Here is a 17,811-nt window from a genome sequence, read left to right as displayed (position 1 = left end):
CGCACAAGAATTAATGAGTAAATTTCTGCTCTAACTTTGAATTATTAATTTCCAAGACATTGTTTATCGACATTTATAATTTAGGCTGCTTCGCCCCAAAATGACTAACACAATCACAATATTGGGCATGGAGAATTCACCTTCCCACGCTTCTATTTTTATTTTGTTATTTCCTCCCCTGAGCTGCCAAGAAATTTTTATCCTTTGATAGCTTCAACATAAGAGTAACTATTATTCGACTAAATATCTTAAAAATCACTCAAATATGTGTGATTGTTTTAAAAAGTCACTCAATTTTATTTTGTATTTATGAATTTTGTTTTATAAAATCACTTAGTTGAACTATTTTTCTATGAAATCATTATAATCACAAAATAAAAAAGATAATTACACAAACCACCCTTAAAGTCTAGTTTTATAATACTTATTTACATTGTAGGTTATAATACTATGCTTTAACTCTCTTATTTTATTTTCTTTAACAAATATTTTTTTAACCTAATTATTATTAACATAAAAATTTATGTTCTAAATTTCTATTATCATACATTTATTTAATTTTTTATGATTGATATGATTTCTTCCCTCCGTTAATATATACCTTGTCGATTATCTGTATATGATCACAGACGTGCATCCATAATGATTAAATGGATATATTTGTTGCTCATTTTGGCTTCATTAAGTTGATCTATACATTCTTTTCATAGTCTATGCATTCCGTTTAAGTATTTCTTTAAAAATAAATTTGTTTATGTTGACCAATTTGATAAATGTGTGATAAATGGAAATTTAATTAAATTATAAATATTTATGTTAATAATAATTATTAGGTTAAGAAAATATTCGTTAAAAAAAATAAAATAAGAGAGTTAAACATAATATTATAAATTATAATGAAAATAAGTATTACAAAACTAAACTTGAAGGGTGGGTTGTGTAATTAGTTTTATTTTTTATTTTTTAGTTATAATGATTTTCTAAAAGAATAGTTCAAGTTGAGTGATTTTATAAAAGAAAATTCATAAGTTGAGTGACTTTATTGATACAAAATAAAGTTGAGTGATTTTTTAAAATAATTTTACATACTTAAGTAATTTTTTAAGATATTTACTCGATTATTATTGGAGTAACTTTTTTGAAAAAAAGAAAAAAAGTGCCCATTGATTGTTGTAGTGGATTAATTCTTGTCTAAATTGGAATACTTCGACCGCCTTGACACCTTAATATCAAGGAACCCCCCCTATTCCACAAGCAGGTGATTCTTTTTTTTTTGCAAAATGTGAATATTTAGCATTTAATATGATTTCTTATCAACATTTTCAGTATATATTGAAAACGCAATATTGCAATTTATTATTCTTTTGATTATGTATTTTTTAAATTTGTTTGATAACATAAATGAGAAAATCATGGTAGAAAACATTTTTTAAAAGGAACATATCACTTAAAATTCTCACTTGCAATTTCAAAAGTAATTGATTGTATCCATTCCAATATTTCAATATGTGTATTTGTATACGTTATGATTTTCATGTTAGTGTGTATAATGTCATTTGTATTTATTTATTAGTTTGTATTCATTTAAATGGTCATTCTAAATGAATTTGTAGTTATTTAATAAGATATTTATATTCATATACTTATGTAAACTCATGTTCATTCAGAAAGGGTATAACATTGGTTTGTATATTTTTCAAACACGTATATTCTTTCTTAAAGTTTCCACACAATTTGTATCCTAGTAATCAAAATGTACAAATTTACAATCATAAACCAATCATAATTTGTATTTCATGACAAAAATGTATTTTTTTTTTATCATTTATGTATTCCAAAAATATTATATTAAATGTGTAATTTATAGAAAATCTTTCAAATATGATTTTAAATATTTTATATTTCAAGCATCCGACATTAAAAAAAGTAATTAAAACAATTTAATATTTTTGAATGATTTATCCAAATAATGATATTTGAAAATGACACTTCTTTCCGACTCAATTTAATGTTTTTGAATGATTTATTCAAATATTGACACTTCGATAATGACATTCAAATTCAACATACAAAACATACAAATACTTTTGTATTTCAATACTCTAGTAAAGATTGAAAATCATTTGAATAATTTCTAAAATTTCTTAGAGAAATGGAGGGTTTTAATTTTAAAAAGTTAAGGTTCAAATTATTTGTGATTATGGAATAATGAAAGAAATCTTGAGAGAGAGAAAAAATTGATAATTGAGTGTTTTGTCCTTTTCTTTTCACCAGTAAAAGAGTCAGAAAAGTAGGTCCAATTTGAGAAATAAAATGAAAATAAATGAATTATATTTTATTTGCCAAAATATTGATATTTTTAATAATTATTATAATGTGTAGGTATTTTTAAAGGAAAATTATGTTAGGAGTTTTTGGTCGACTTAGTAAATTTATGGTTGAATTATATATGTGGGCTCAAGTGGACTTAAACCTTTTAGAACTCATCTTGTTGTTGGAGGATTCAAAAAAACTCGTTTATCACTTAATTATCACATTGCATTGCACCCTTTTCTAGACTACTTGTGATGAAAGATCATGTCATGGATATCAATGAAATGTTTTTTGTTTTAATTTCAGGAAAAATTGTAAGTATTTTTGAGTTAGTTTTTAAGAATGTTGCATTACCTTTTGAACGTTGGCAAAACACAAATCATCACACTGTTATTTATAACTTTGATAATAAGCAAAGTTCAGATGTTGAACCAAATAAGTTACTACTCCATTAATAAAAATCTGACACAAAAAATTATTTAAAAAATTGTTTGAAGTGCACAAGTATCAACATGGTCTTTGGGTCATTTATTATAAAATTGTCCGTTACAAGTACCAAATTCAAATGAAACAAAATGAGTCAGTCAGTCCATTTTAACTTCTTAATAATATTTGTTTGAGTGAATCTCAAAATTTGAGACAGAGGCTCCTTCGTTTAAAAATATGGATTACACCAAATATTTCAATAGGCCGACTTTGTCTTGGCCGATGGGTTAGTTAATTCATGTTGTTTTAATCAAATTACACCTTATATTAATTTTTTTTTTAAAAAAATGTATGACTTTATCCTAACAAATAATTATGAACGGTAAAGCAATCGTGGATAGAGAGAATAACAAGTTGTAATTAGGTAACTAATTCATCACAATAAATTTTTCTTCTCATGAACAATTAATCACCTTCTCCATACTTGACTTTTGTAGGAATCAATTACTCAATAATACTACACTACTAATTCCAACATAAGCTTTTCTCAATCTTCCCCAACTTTTTGATTTAATAAATAAATACTTCCTTTTTAGTTGTCATAATTTTCTTTTTTTAGAGTCAAGCCATAAAAATTTTAATTAATATTTTATAAAATTTATAATTTATATTATTTATAATCATATTTAACACCGAAAATTAGTTAAGTTGACTTTGAAAAAAAAAAAACACGAGTAGCTGATATTTTCTATGGGTATCAATATATATAATATATAAAGTTGTAGTTGGTTACATTTGTTCCCCTCCTTTTTTGCAGCAATTGTGACTGGATGGATACATGACAGAAATTATTTTAAACGGAAATGTAACATGTCAGACTAAAACAATTAAAAAGCCTGCAATGTACAAGACAAGTTGATTAATATCTTAATAGTGTTGAATCTCAGATTACGACTTTGCCAATCCTAATAGACATGCATGCTTCATCATTGCAGATGTGGTTTTAGATGGGGCTGCATATATAATTATTAGGAGCGACCTAACTAATATCTTAATCACTACTTAATTAGCAAAAACCATCCCATCTTAAAACTTTCTCAAGCACCTAATCCAAACTATATATATATATATGTTTGGTTGTGGATCGTCACCAAAGTGGTTTGTTTTGACATTTGAGCAGCTAGCTAGTATGTTGACTCTGAAATGTCTGGTCCAGGCGATCGTGCCAACCATAAATAAACACAATTGAAAGCACTTCCATTAACATATTCTCCGAATAAACAAACCAAAATTATAAAATACTTGAACCAAACCAAAAACCAATATCTCATATCTATATATATACTCACATTACATTAAATGTCAAAAATCAAATTAATTATGTACGTATGGGATTCGCAATGTAAATCATCATTCAACTTCATTTAATTCTATCACCAATTAACCTCAATTTCTAAATTCTTACTATATTTTTGACAATTAGGCCTTAGATTTGTTCTTATCAATTATATATGCGCATATTTTTAAAATCAATTATATATGGGCATATCATTACTTGAGTTTTACGTCAAAACTAGATATGTCACTATCACATTTCATCAAAAATACTTATCTAGTCATTTTTATTTCTTTCACAAAATTAGTTAGCGCACCTTTTTAATAATAACAATAAATAAAGTATAAAAATAATTTATTTTTGATCCATGGTAAGTAGAAATTAATGAAAGACTTACTTTTTTCATTTTGTTGACTTGATAATATAAGTTATATAATATAAATTTGACATGGTATGAGAATTGAAAATGGAAATGGAAACAAAACTAGAAAAAGAGCACAGAAACTTTTGGTAAACAGGTGGGCCAAAACATACAGGGGAAAATGAATTAACGTGTTGTTTGTCGTTTTCACTCAAAAAAGACGTAACACGAAAATTCCTCCGTGTCAATTTAAATTTGAAGAGTTGATAATATGATTTAGGAGTTGGTAATTAGGGAAAAAGTGTCCTAAATTGTGTGCGGAGAATTAGGCTTAGCGAAACCAACCTAAATCACTATTTTTGTTTCTACTCAACCTAAAGCAGGCAGGATTTATATATATATATACTCTAAAACCGAAGCAGATTTTTTTAGAAAAAACATGAAGAAGAGAAAACATGAGACGTTGTTTCTTGTCATTCTCCATACTCTGCTTTTCAGAAGAAGAAAACAACGCATTCATCGCTTCCTTACTCTTGCCTCTGCTTTATTTGCTGCTATTCTCTGCTTAACTCTCTTTTTCTCTCCTCCCATCCACCAACATCACCTTATCAATCCCATCTCGGTATGTATACCCTCCCTCCCTCCCTGTACATCATTTTCTTGTTCATTTTTTATGATTTTTTATTTCATTCAGTTCATTAACGGCACGGGGTTTCACATGAGCCTGCAACAAGACCATATCTTTCGTGTTCCGGTGAGCTCCCTATACGTAAAGATTCTTTTTTTTTTTTTAAATAAAAAAAAATAAAATCTGAATTCTGAAGCTCCTGATTTTGTATGTGTAGATGGGTGGAGGAAGTTTAAGCGGAGACGTATGGATTTCCAAGCAATCCAAATTCTATCATGGCTGCAGTGATTCCAGCAATAGTTTTCCAAGTGGGTGCATTTTGTTTGTTTTACCCCATTTGTCTAATTTTTGTATGATCCCTGACACTGTAACATTTGCAGCGGCAGAGGTGAATACTCATCCCAATAGGTACTTGATGATTGCAACTAGTGGAGGCTTGAATCAACAGAGAACAGGGGTAAATATATTCTTTTACCCTAATTCTAGAGCCCAGAGTCTTATTGAAAACAACCTCTATCCACTGGTGGTGGTATATGTTGTTGCCAAGTTTTCCATGGAGAGATACGTTCTATGTGTTTGAATGTTGTTCTTCGGAGGATTTAAATTCATAGTAATTGTGCAATTTTGGTAGACACAACTAGTGCAGATTTGGATAAGATACAAGTTCAAAAATTTTAAACTTCCTTGTGGATACCTGAATGACATTTAAATTGGGTGGTTAGCAATTGTAGAGTGAAAAAGCAATTTCAATATTTTACCTTCTGCTTTCTAAATATGAACAAGAAAATTTTCACTTGTAAATTGAAATTCTGATATCATTCACCAGCAAAATATTATTACTATTAATGTTACCTGTGACATGCAGCTGCATATGGATTGCAAGTTGTAGCTTGTGAATAGTACCATGAATTAATAGTCAAGAGAGTACTCTAGTCTGCTCCCTGAACCCAATTTAGCCTTTACCATTACTCAGTTTACCTTGTTTGAATCTTCTTCCTTTGACCTGGCAGAAACTCGTCCCACTTTTTTATTTGTAATGGTGTATGTAGTTTTCTGTTGACACTGTCTTGTCAACTGTGCAATCATGAATCAGCAAGTCCATTTCTAGACACCATAAGAGTTTCTATTAAATCTGAGATACTACGAGCAGATTATTTTGCCGCTGGAATTCTAATTATTATTTGCATTTCTATTTTAAAAGATTGCTAAATCAAATTTGAGTTCAAATCATTTTCTTGCTGGATGCAGATTGTAGATGCAGTTGTTGCAGCTCATATTTTGAATGCCATCCTAGTAGTTCCAAAACTCGACCAGAAATCCTATTGGAAAGATTCAAGGTTTTATTTGGAATGATTTGTGCACAAACGCATTTTATGACCTATCTTTTTGTTTGTTAGAGTGTACTACAATTCATGAACGTAATCATTCCTTTTTTTACGTGCAGTAACTTCTCTGAGATTTTTGATGTCGATTGGTTTATCTCACGAATCTCGAAAGATGTCAAAATTATTAGGGATCTTCCAAGAATCGGAGATAAAATCATAACTCCATATACAACACGTGTTCCAAGGAAGTGCAATGCCAAGTGTTATCAAACTCGCATCCTGCCTATTTTGAAGAAAAAGCACGTAAGTTCTTTACAAATTAATGGGACATGTTTGCCTTTTCCAGTGCATCAAAACATGATATCATCGATATGGAGCTTTGTGTACATCACATGATTTGTGGTCCTTAGTATTCTATTGTTCTTGTTGCATTGCACATTATGTGGCAACTTGTGCTGAAATCTACTATTTTCCCATCCATATTGCCCTAATGCACAACCAAGTCATAGCATTTCAAAATTTGAAAGTTCAAGGTACAGAATGGTAGACACAGATTTACTTATCCATACAACACAAACTCCACCTTGTTTTCAGGAAAAAAGTGTAAGTCGAGCATATCTTCTTGACAATATCTGTGTTGTTGAATACACAACCTGTTGGGTGGGGTGGTGAGGGGAATCAACGTCTTAATGTACAGAGTGTCTGTGTAGTTTATTGCACATTTCTTGTTTGAGATTTTCCTACTGGCCCTTAAAGTATATCTAGATTAACTAGTTTCTTTTTGGATGTAGATTCTCATTTTGTTTATGTTTTGTTCTGATGCAGGCCGTTCAGCTAACAAAATTTGACTATAGGCTTTCCAATCGATTGACTACAGATATGCAGAAACTGAGATGCAGAGTCAATTATCATGCATTGAAGTTTACTGATCCCATAACTGAAATGAGCAGAAAATTGGTTGAAAGGATAAGAATGAAAAGCAGGCACTTTGTTGCCTTGCACTTGAGGTAATTTTATTAACATTTATGTACAAAATACGTTTAACACAAATGTTCTATCTTGTTCATTAATGTTTACCAACAACGCAAGCTGCTTTGTTGAAATATAGAAGGCAAAAGGGCTAGCCTTTTGGGCGTTATATTGCTGATCTGATAAAATGGTTTTTTATGTGTGTTCTAGTGTTATTTTTTCAGATTCAGTGACATTCCTTTAGAAATTGAATGTTGATCTTGTCATTCTTGATTGTATACTTCTCTAAGTCAATATTCTACAACTGGAACATGCTTGCTGAAACTTGTTTATCATGTTCTAAGGTTTGAACCAGATATGCTTGCATTCTCTGGATGCTATTACGGTGGAGGAGACAAGGAAAGGAAAGAACTAGGTAAAATACGAAAGAGGTGGAAGACATTACATGTGAGTCACTACCCATTTTAGTAACTATTAGTCCATATGTTGCCCCTACTTATAGTTAATATGGTATTACTTCTTTGGCATTACTTGCAGGCAAGGAACCCCGATAAGGAACAAAGGAATGGAAAATGCCCTCTCACTCCAGAGGAAATTGGCCTTATGCTTAGAGCACTTGGTTTCGGTAATGATGTTCATATTTATGTGGCATCCGGAGAAATTTATGGTGGAGAGGAGACATTGGCTCCTCTCAAGGCTTTATTTCCAAATTTTTATTCCAAAGATACAATTGCCAGCAAGGAGGAATTGGCACCGTTCTCTTCCTTCTCTTCTCGGATGGCTGCGTTAGATTTCATGGTTTGTGATGAGAGCGATGTTTTTGTATCCAATAACAATGGTAATATGGCAAGAATGCTCGCAGGAAGAAGGTAAGCTACTTGATGATTTTGACCAGAATCAGTTTAGCTGACTTCACAAAAAATTTTAAACAATTTTCCATCTTTTAAAATAATTTTGACGAAGGATACTCCTACAAATGCCATATTCTTTACTCAAATACCATGTTATTTTATTTGTTAGTCTGTCACTCCAGGAAAGGGTAAACTTTTTAAAATCTTTTCCGTGTTTCAGGAGATATTTTGATCACAAACCAACTATCCGCCCAAATGCGAAGAAGCTTAATAATTTGCTCCTTCATCGAAATAACATGACATGGGAGGAGTTTGCTTCACAAATTCGAACGTCTCAAATAGGTTTCATGGGCGAGCCAATGGAGGTAAAGCCAGGCAGGGGAGAGTTTCATGAAAACCCAACAGCATGCATTTGTGCAGATTCTGAAATGGATAGCGGTGCTGCTACTATTTCAGGTATGGGTGAAGCAAGTGATGGTCAGGTAGGTGAAGAAGATCAAGAATGGTCTGATACAGAATATACAGAGAATGAACTTGAAACTCAATGATGCAGATGAGTCAAAAATAGAAGATGCTTGTCTTGGATTAAAGAGAAGTTGCAGATGGGGGGCAGGTCCTCATTTTGAGTACTAGCTTCCATTCATTGATTAACAGTATGGAGCAAACCATTGTACAGTGGAAAGTAAGAGGTTGGTTCTCCAGTTTTGCTAGTGAATGGTGCCGTTTTAGGGAAGAGAATGACTGAAGTTAGATGCATTTAAATACATAGAGAGAGCAGGATCAAATAAACAACTTTATGCTGCATTGATTCTTGGAATATCGATTACTCCTCCAAAGGAGAGGTAATGCTCAAAATATAGGAAGAGTAAGTTGCTGTTTTTTTTTTTTTTTTTTTAAAAAAAAGAAAAACATGTGTATAAGAAAAACTCGGTTTTTGCCCTGCATTTCTTTCGACTGAATCAGTCTTGGAATATCAACTGTTTAATATACTAATCGATCAGTTAATTTGTCTTGTAGCTGCTACCAATACTTTTGTTTGAAGACAAAGCACCTTTAAAATTCTATATTTGTAGTAACCTAGAGAATAGTCAAAAGAAGAAATTGACGTCCAACTTGTGATCATAATTTCTTCCTCCTTTTTGAAATTAAGGGAGTAGGTTTTATCCCTTTCAATTTGAACTCCATCAACATTATGGAAGCTAATTCAAATTCAAACTAACTCTCTTGTCTAATTTGAATGAAGTATATATATATAAAGAAAAATGTCTTTTCTATATTAAAGTTCTTTAAAAATTAAAAGGTGATGTGTAAAGCGGGTAACCAACCATAGGCTGTTTGCGATGAATGAATAAGATAGTGGACGTGGCCTCTTCTTCCCCAATTGTTATTTATTTATACAAAAAAAAAAAAAAAAATACAATACAGTTGTTCTCACTCTCTAATGGCTTCCACCCTCTACGGCCACCTTGCTACCCCTACTCTTCCCTCTCGCAAGCTATCTTCCTTGTCATGCCCAACCATGTTCCATTCGGCACTTTCCTTTTCCATCGCCACTACTAAAGGTAAATACACTCTTTTCAATTTTATTACCCTTAAAATTTGGATTTTTATTACAAATACAGTACCCACTAGTAATAACATGATTCCAACTCATTTCTTAACTTTGTTCACGTAGCCAAACATGGTTCCGCACCTAAGGTGGTGTGCAATGCTCAGAGTGCTCCGGCGGCACTCAATTTAGCTCCGGGAACACCTGTGAGGCCGACTAGTATACTAGTTGTGGGGGCCACCGGCACATTGGGGAGGCAGGTAGTGAGGAGAGCATTGGACGAGGGCTACGACGTCAGATGTCTTGTAAGGCCTAGGCCTGCTCCTGCCGATTTTCTTCGTGATTGGGGCGCTACGGTTGTCAATGTAAGTAGGAATGTCATCCACTTTACTTTTTAATTGGATTCAACATTTATGTTTTCACCACTAATCTGCTGTAGTTTTGACAATTCATTTAAGCTTGTTCTTTTACATATTTGTGAAAATTATTTGATCTCTGCACAGGCAGATTTAAGCAAACCTGAAACAATTCCAGCAACATTGGTTGGAGTCCATACAGTTATTGATTGTGCTACTGGACGCCCTGAGGAGCCTATAAAAACTGTAAGCATCCATAGGGGTGAATAATTGCTCCACACTCTACTTAAGGAGTTTAGGTTCTTGTTCAAATGATTCTTTTATTTACGTGAGTGGCTTGTCAAGCATATTTACTTTATCCATTCATTTTAGGTAGATTGGGAAGGAAAAGTGGCTCTTATACAATGTGCAAAAGCCATGGGCATTCAAAAATTTATATTTTTCTCTATTCACAACTGCGACAAGCATCCTGAAGTTCCTCTGATGGAGATCAAACACTGTACAGAGAAGTTTCTCCGCGATTCAGGCCTGAACCACGTTGTAATTCGGTTATGTGGCTTCATGCAGGTATCATCCTCAGATGATTTTATTTGGTGTGGAGAAAGTATACGTACATTTTGACCACAAATCATATCTGAAAACTCTTGAAAGGTATTGCAATAAGTTAGATTCACAATAAACCTATTGAAAATTGGAAAGCATTTCTTATGCTCAAAAGATGTGTAAATCAGGGTTATATATCTCACGACATTGTAAAGGGACACCTCAGAGTGTCAAAAGGCTATCAATATACTAGTTGTAACACCGAGATCTTGCTACGTGAAATTTGTAATGCAGAAACAGAGAAGTTTGACACATTATATTCTTATTATCTGCAAAATTATGAGCTTTGATTGAGTTACGAATAATCTCTACATATCTTAGAAGGAGAATCCAGTGAATGGTAGCATGGACTGCCCTTTTGATCTTACTGATCAACTCTTAGCAGTTGGAAAAAAAAATACAAAGCTGCCCATACAAATAGTTTCTAAACCAATTAATAAGGTAAAAAAAATACAAAGCTGCCCATACAAATAGTTTCTAAACCAGTTGATAAGGTGTTATTCCCGTATTTCCTTTTGCCATGTCTATTGTCCTTCAGTCGTATTCTTCATTGACTTAGTAGTTAAACGTTGTTTTCATTTACTTCAGGGCCTTATTGGTCAATATGCAGTGCCTATATTAGAAGAGAAATCTGTATGGGGAACCGATGCTCCCACTCGAATAGCATACATGGACACCCAAGTAAACTTTCCACTTAGTTTCTTTTGAGTCTATTAAACGTAACTGGTAAATAATTTTATGCAAAATTGCTTCTAGGATATTGCTCGGTTGACATTCATAGCTTTACGCAATGAGAATATTAATGGGAAGCTTCTCACTTTTGCTGGGCCTCGGGCATGGACAACCCAAGAGGTAAGAAGGATCTCCATTTTAAGCATTAAGATAAAGTTTCTTTGGGAACTTACAATGTAGCCATTTGTGGTATTTTTTGTTTCTGGTATTGGGGTAAGCAACAACAGATGCTGTTAATATCGAACTCTTACCTCTAAACCAAGTTCATTTTGAAGCTTCTTTAGAGGTTAGACCATCAAATTTTCTGTTAAGGATACTCTTGATCTTCTATATATGCTAGGCAATAGGAAAAAAAGTCAATCCACTTTTTCGAAATAGCAATACCTTTCCCATTGTCAATATCATTTTACGTTGATACCCAGTGGGAGTAAGTTCCCCGCGAAAAGCTAGAGTAAGCTCTTTCTCATTTTGCATACTACTCTTTTGTTTTTTTTTCCTGTCTTTGTTATTCTCTCCCTTCTCTCCTGTTTGGATGATATCTATTACCTTCTTGTCAAGTAAGTACTCATTGAATCAGGTGATAACATTGTGCGAGAGACTTGCTGGTCAAGATGCCAATGTGACTACAGTGCCTGTCTCAGTTTTGCGATTTACACGTCAGCTGACTCGGTTGTTTGAGTGGACGAATGATGTTGCTGATAGATTGGCATTTTCAGAGGTAGAATTCTTCATATTATTAAATGCAGTCTAATATTGTTCTGGTTGTTTGTTATATCTACTACATCATTTCCTTTTCTTCTACTAGATCATTTTCTTTCTTCTCATTGTTTGCAATGTTTCTTTCTTTCCAAAAAATGAAGCTCTTTAAGGTAAAGGGAAAAGGTAACTCTTTGAATAACAGGAGTCGGGGGTGTGAGGGGGCAAGGATGGTGTATTTGAATATGCTGTCCTCGAACTGACTGTTTATATTAGTGAAGAGAGTGTGTTCATTTGATTTTTATCATAAAATAGGGGGAAAACCCATGTGTAAATGGTGCATGTCCAGCAAGACAAAGCTAATGAATGTTCGTGGTGTGGTGTGGTGGTTTTTTCCAGGTTTTGACAAGCGATACTGTGTTCTCAGTTCCTATGGCAGAGACATATAACCTTCTGGGTGTGGATGCAAAAGACGTCAGTTCACTGGAGAAATATCTGCAGGATTATTTCACCAATATACTGAAGAAGTTGAAAGACCTTAAGGCTCAATCGAAGCAAACTGATATTTTCTTTTGAAAAAAGTACTACTTTTCTTTTTTATGTTGTTGTATTTTGGAATTTCCTAGTTATAATGTAAAGAAGATAAAGAAAGAATATGACTAACTTTGATTCAAATGAAAGCTACTTTAATTTTCTGAAATCATATCCTATGAGAGAGAGCAGGAATGGATGTTCTAACATTACAGTCTGAAAAGCAAAACAACCTATTGGTTGATATACCCCTCTGCTCATCAGTTGCATATATTATGCTGATCATATCAACTCACTACGCCCATCCCCAGATACGACGAATTTATGGAATTTTCAACTACATTTCAATGGCTTCTTCTTTTCTTCACCGTAATAGTAATTCCAAGAATCATCATCAGAATATATTCTACCTTTAAGACAACAAATCATTTTAACTGACCATTCATTTAACTGATAAAATATATGAATACTTCGATATTAGTATTTTATAGCAACTCTCACCGCACACACGAAATGACTCTTGGGCTGGTTCTAATAAATAGTACATGGACCATTATTGAAAGGAAAGTAGTAGTGTAACAAATAAAGGAGCAGGACAAAAGGCAATATACAATTAAACAAATTTTATGAGTTATTTAGCATGCATCAATTCATGATATTTTTGTGGTGGCTCATGGCATGACTGTGACTTGTGATCACTGGTTTAGTAGAGTAGTAATAAACTTTGTCCAGATTTTTCAATTTCGCTCTAGTGCACAGCCAGTTAATACTCCCACATTATTAATTTATCAAATCTTTAATTACATTCAAGTTTCTTGTATCATAATCAGTTTTATACAATACTATCACTAATTAAGGTATAAAATAGTTTGAAGAGATAACTTTGTCTGGAGCTGAAAGGGAAGTAGGCTAAGCAAATCATAATTCAGATCGAATTGGCAACGAACAAGTCTAGTAAAAACATAAAAATTGTATTAGATCATCAAAGTTTTTTGTTAATAAAGTATCCAATTCAAATATAAATTATTGAGGAACAATTATTCTGATTAGTTAAATAGTAATAAGTGAAATTAAAGAAACTTTTGGGGTAGGATCGATGCTTCTTAAGGAATAGCATATATATAGTTCCAATAAAAAAATTAGTTCCACACATGAATAGCAAGCTGGAAAGTTTCATGCAACAGTCCAAAATATACACAATTAGTGCAGCACATGTTAATTACATGGAGGATCACTTAATTATCTTGTGGGGACCAACTAATTTTGTACTGCAAATAATTTTTATGATTCGAGCTAACCTAAATGGAGCATAATGAAGTAGCCATAGGTTGTAAAAATATTAAAGGCTGAACTTGTCCACATAATTTAATTTACTTGGACATAATTTTTCCACTAATATTTTCTTCTTTTTAATTTGTTTAACATGTTTTTAATATATTTTTAAAAAATAATCATTTTCTTTTTAATAACTTTTTATTTGAATTTCTACGTGACATATTTGAAACTATATATAAAATTAAATGATATACTTAATATATTTTTAATATTAAACTATAAAATTTAATTTTATTTTTAATTTTTTAAAATTAATATGAAATCAAGACAAACAATTTGAAGTAAAAAATTAATGTTTGTCTCTTTTACAATTTGAAGAGAAGACAACTGTCATAGGTAGATCTTATGTATAAAATTAAAAATCTTAAATATATTATATATATATATATTATGCTAAGCAGATGTTGGATGTACGTATATGTGTTAATTTTGAAAAAGATTATTTTATGTGGCATCACTTAACTCGGCACGAAGTTTAAAAAATATATGAAGACTTTGAATTGTTTACTAAATTGTTCTTAAAAAAGTGGACTCACTTTTTTTTCTCCTCATAAATGTATTAGAATACTCCTTCCGTTTAAAAAAGAATGACCTAGTTTGACTTCAAACCGAATTTAAGAAAAGTAAAAAAACTTTTTAATCTTGTGGTTCTAAATTAAAATTATGTCAAATGTACCAAAATGTCCTTTGATTTTGTGGTCTTAAACATGTCACGTAAAAAAAGTTAAAATTAAAGTATTGCCAAAAAAGAAAAAGAGTCATTCTTTTTTAACAGACTAAAAAGCAAATAGGGTCATTCTTTTTTAAACGAATGGAATACGATTTAAAAGTAAGTGCGACCAACAAGGGTAATAGAGGAATCCTACCTTTAAATATTTACCATATAAGAAAACGTGACATTCTTTTTGAATCTAACCAAAAAAAAAAAATAAAGTCACATAAAATAGAATAAAGACAGTATATATATATATCTATTTTGAGAAACTGATAAAAACTAAATATAAACAATAGTTTGTCAAATAAAACATGAAATTATGCTTTGTCTTGTTTGTACAAGCTGATTGCGCCCATATAATTAGAGCTTTTTTCTTTCTTTTTTTTGAAATTTCCAAATGGTGTATTTGCCTTTGATAATAGAGTACTACTGTATCACATGCATGGATTTGAATGTACAAATTAGTAGTACTTAGCTTGAGGACCCCGCTAATCTCCCTTATTATTATTATTATTATTATTATTATTGTTATTATTATTGTTGTTGGTATTGCGCATATATAATTAAAAAAGAAGAAGTGATTGTGTCGAATACCTATTGGTAGCTTATTTCTATTCAACTGCTCGACCAATCAAAAGTTTGAGTTTTATTTTTGATGTAAAAATCTCATTGTTTATTATATCAATATTACATTAAATTAAAATTAAGAAAGTAAAAAACTCATACATGATAATTTCTACTTATTTTGCATCCTAAATGTATAGGAACTATGAAGTCGTTTGCTATTATTTACTCATGCTCAAACTTATATTTTAAAAGACAATATATATATATATATATATATATATATATATATATATATATATATATATATATATATATATATATATATATATATAAAAGACATTAATTGACCACGTGCACTACCATGCTCGTCTCCTGAAATTTTATATTTCTAAATCAACTCGTAATTATTATTGACAAGCTACTTAATACTCCATAATTAACAGTTCATGCCACTGATATATATATATATATATATATATATATATATATATATATATATATATATATATATATATATATAAAAATCATGTATAAAATATACTTACTTCTCGTACGTAGGATGAGTCCAAATTATGTTATATGCGTATGCATTAAAACTTTTTACTTTTAGCAAAAATAATATTTTATATATCTCCGTAGGGTTAATTTCATATTCTATTCTTTTTATGTGTTTTCTATTTAGTTTTTTTAAATATATATTAGAGTTTTGATTAAATTTGTATTAACGTCAAAAAATCTCATAGTAGGGGCAAACAGCTCCCTAAAAAATGATTTTGTATTTATAACGCCTAATTAAGTATGAAAAAATATTTATCGCTATGCCAAACGGCTTATTCATTCATATCAAATGAGTATCAATATATGCTGGAAACGGAAGAGAGATACACCAAAAACATCTTTTCTTTTTTTTCCCTTTTGAAAATATATTCATTCATTGAATTATAAAACTTTAGTACTCAGATTATCACTATTTATTTTCGTCCAGAATCATATTATAGTAATTTTTCATGTGTTTATTAACATACATATTTAATTTATGCGAATATCCATTGAAATTAATTGGCCGATTAGTCTCAATTACAACTCTTAATTATAGAAATGGCTATTCGATACGGTATTTTGCTTGCAATTTTAACTCTTTTAATCATCATTTGTTATAAGTTAAATGCCCCTAATGCAACAATTTTCAAAAAAAAGTGAAGAAGAACATAAGTAACCTATTAAAGTCATGATAAATGTGTGAATATGTCAATGCATATAGAGTTTAGGAAAATGGTAAAACTTACCCTTTAAATTAATGAAAAGGTCATAGTTAATCTTTTGTTAATAGTTGGATTAGATCTACAACTTTCATCTCACTAGTTAATCTTATTATACATAATATAATAATAGTTGGCTAAGGATAATAGTTTTACAACGAGAGACGAGAGTCAAATTTATGTGCAATTAGTACTACTATGAAATTTGTTGTGGACTAAATTGTGTTATACTATCAATAGGAGTGTCAAATGGACTAAGCAAAGAAGATAGAATCAATAAATAAACGAGTCATTACTTCAATTGAAATAAATTAAACTGAATTGAATAAACAAATCCGCTTAATTTTTGTTCATATAATTTTTTGTGCATAAATAGCATATCAAACAAATAAAACAATCCCCTCTATAAATATCCTTTTCAACTGGTGCCTTGCTGCTTCTTTTTTCAACCTATCGTCCTTTTCTTAATAACTATTCCTCTTTTTTTTCTTCTTAGTGCTAAAAAGATGAAAATTTCATTATCCGCCCAGATTTCATTAATAGTGATAAGTTCGATTTTGAAAAATTAAAGATTTTGTAAGATATGTAAATGCCCAATACAATTTCGATCGATGAGGTTTTCAATTAGCAAATATATTAACACAACTTTTATATGAACTGAAGTGAATAAATTGAGTTAACAAGTAATAACTTACCCAAAACTTTCTTTTTTTTAAAATATATAACAATGGTAGAGTTTTGAGAGGTGGGGCATGAAGAGTGAAAATAGGGTCAAATAATTTGCATAAAATGGCAAAAAGAAAAATGGTATAACAGTGATTGTGGAGATTTTTTTTTTTTTTGAATGATTCAATGAGTGATAAGTCCTGAAATAAAGAAACTTTATAGCATTTCACTGTCACATTTAATCCAATCATTACTACTACCTCATTCATGCATATTCAATTTTAATAAAGACTTGCAGATTTCCCCAAGTTTTTCATTTGGTCCTCAAACGTCCAGTTTTGGTATAAAACTTTGTTGCCCATGAAAATACTATTTTTTCAATGTTTGAATTGATTAATTAGTGGAAAATGTTTTATGCTTGTAGATCGATAATAGTCGATCATTGGCTCTTGCAAATTAAACTAGAATATATACACCAATCCCTCTTTGTCATTTTCATGCCCAAATAAAGATACCTAACTTTTTTTTTAAAGTAAGGGCATTTAAAAAATTATATGACATTTTAATGGTAAAAAGGCATCTAATATTTAGTT

At 30.9% G+C, this 17,811-nt stretch overlaps 2 protein-coding genes across 7 annotated transcripts; both read left to right on the top strand.

Moving 5' to 3' along the window:
• The first annotated feature begins 4,744 nt into the window (after nt 1–4,744).
• On the top strand, nt 4,745–9,225 carry LOC101253235 (O-fucosyltransferase 6). 6 transcript variants are annotated; one of them, XM_026028894.2, is made up of 12 exons: nt 4,745–5,058; nt 5,131–5,190; nt 5,282–5,372; nt 5,445–5,521; nt 6,313–6,401; nt 6,509–6,692; nt 7,215–7,396; nt 7,703–7,805; nt 7,896–8,227; nt 8,430–8,574; nt 8,666–8,691; nt 8,763–9,001. In XM_026028894.2, the coding sequence occupies exons 1-12, from the start codon at nt 4,876–4,878 to the stop codon at nt 8,764–8,766; spliced, it is 1,476 nt and encodes a 491-aa protein (XP_025884679.1). In that variant the 5' UTR covers nt 4,745–4,875; the 3' UTR covers nt 8,767–9,001. The 6 variants fall into 6 exon arrangements, with proteins under 6 accessions (XP_025884679.1, XP_004231086.1, XP_010315417.1 ...); XM_004231038.5 differs by lacking the exon at nt 8,666–8,691 and having other exon boundaries at nt 8,430–8,665; nt 8,763–9,225; XM_010317115.4 differs by having other exon boundaries at nt 8,430–8,691; nt 8,763–9,225.
• LOC101252442 (protein HIGH CHLOROPHYLL FLUORESCENCE PHENOTYPE 244, chloroplastic) lies at nt 8,938–12,845 on the top strand. Its single transcript, XM_004231035.5, has 8 exons — nt 8,938–9,771; nt 9,885–10,123; nt 10,262–10,360; nt 10,487–10,681; nt 11,306–11,398; nt 11,474–11,569; nt 12,027–12,167; nt 12,545–12,845. The coding sequence occupies exons 1-8, from the start codon at nt 9,651–9,653 to the stop codon at nt 12,719–12,721; spliced, it is 1,161 nt and encodes a 386-aa protein (XP_004231083.1). The 5' UTR covers nt 8,938–9,650; the 3' UTR covers nt 12,722–12,845.
• Nucleotides 12,846–17,811: the final 4,966 nt, after the last annotated feature.

This window comes from Solanum lycopersicum, chromosome 1 (assembly GCF_036512215.1).
Source record: "Solanum lycopersicum chromosome 1, SLM_r2.1".
In the NCBI taxonomy this organism is placed as follows: Eukaryota; Viridiplantae; Streptophyta; class Magnoliopsida; order Solanales; family Solanaceae; genus Solanum; species Solanum lycopersicum.
The sequence above is the reverse complement of the archived record's forward strand: the minus strand, read 5'-3'. Positions and strand labels throughout refer to the sequence as shown.

Coding starts and splice junctions, on each gene's coding strand:
- LOC101253235 (XM_004231037.5), top strand. CDS start 4,876: ATGAAGAAGAGAAAACATGAGACGTTGTTTCTTGTCATTCTCCATACT. Junction 7,397..7,702: donor TTTGTTGCCTTGCACTTGAG/GTAATTTTATTA, acceptor TCATGTTCTAAG/GTTTGAACCAGATATGCTTG. Junction 8,228..8,429: donor AGAATGCTCGCAGGAAGAAG/GTAAGCTACTTG, acceptor TCCGTGTTTCAG/GAGATATTTTGATCACAAAC.
- LOC101252442 (XM_004231035.5), top strand. CDS start 9,651: ATGGCTTCCACCCTCTACGGCCACCTTGCTACCCCTACTCTTCCCTCT. Junction 10,361..10,486: donor CTGAGGAGCCTATAAAAACT/GTAAGCATCCAT, acceptor CATTCATTTTAG/GTAGATTGGGAAGGAAAAGT. Junction 11,570..12,026: donor GGGCATGGACAACCCAAGAG/GTAAGAAGGATC, acceptor TCATTGAATCAG/GTGATAACATTGTGCGAGAG.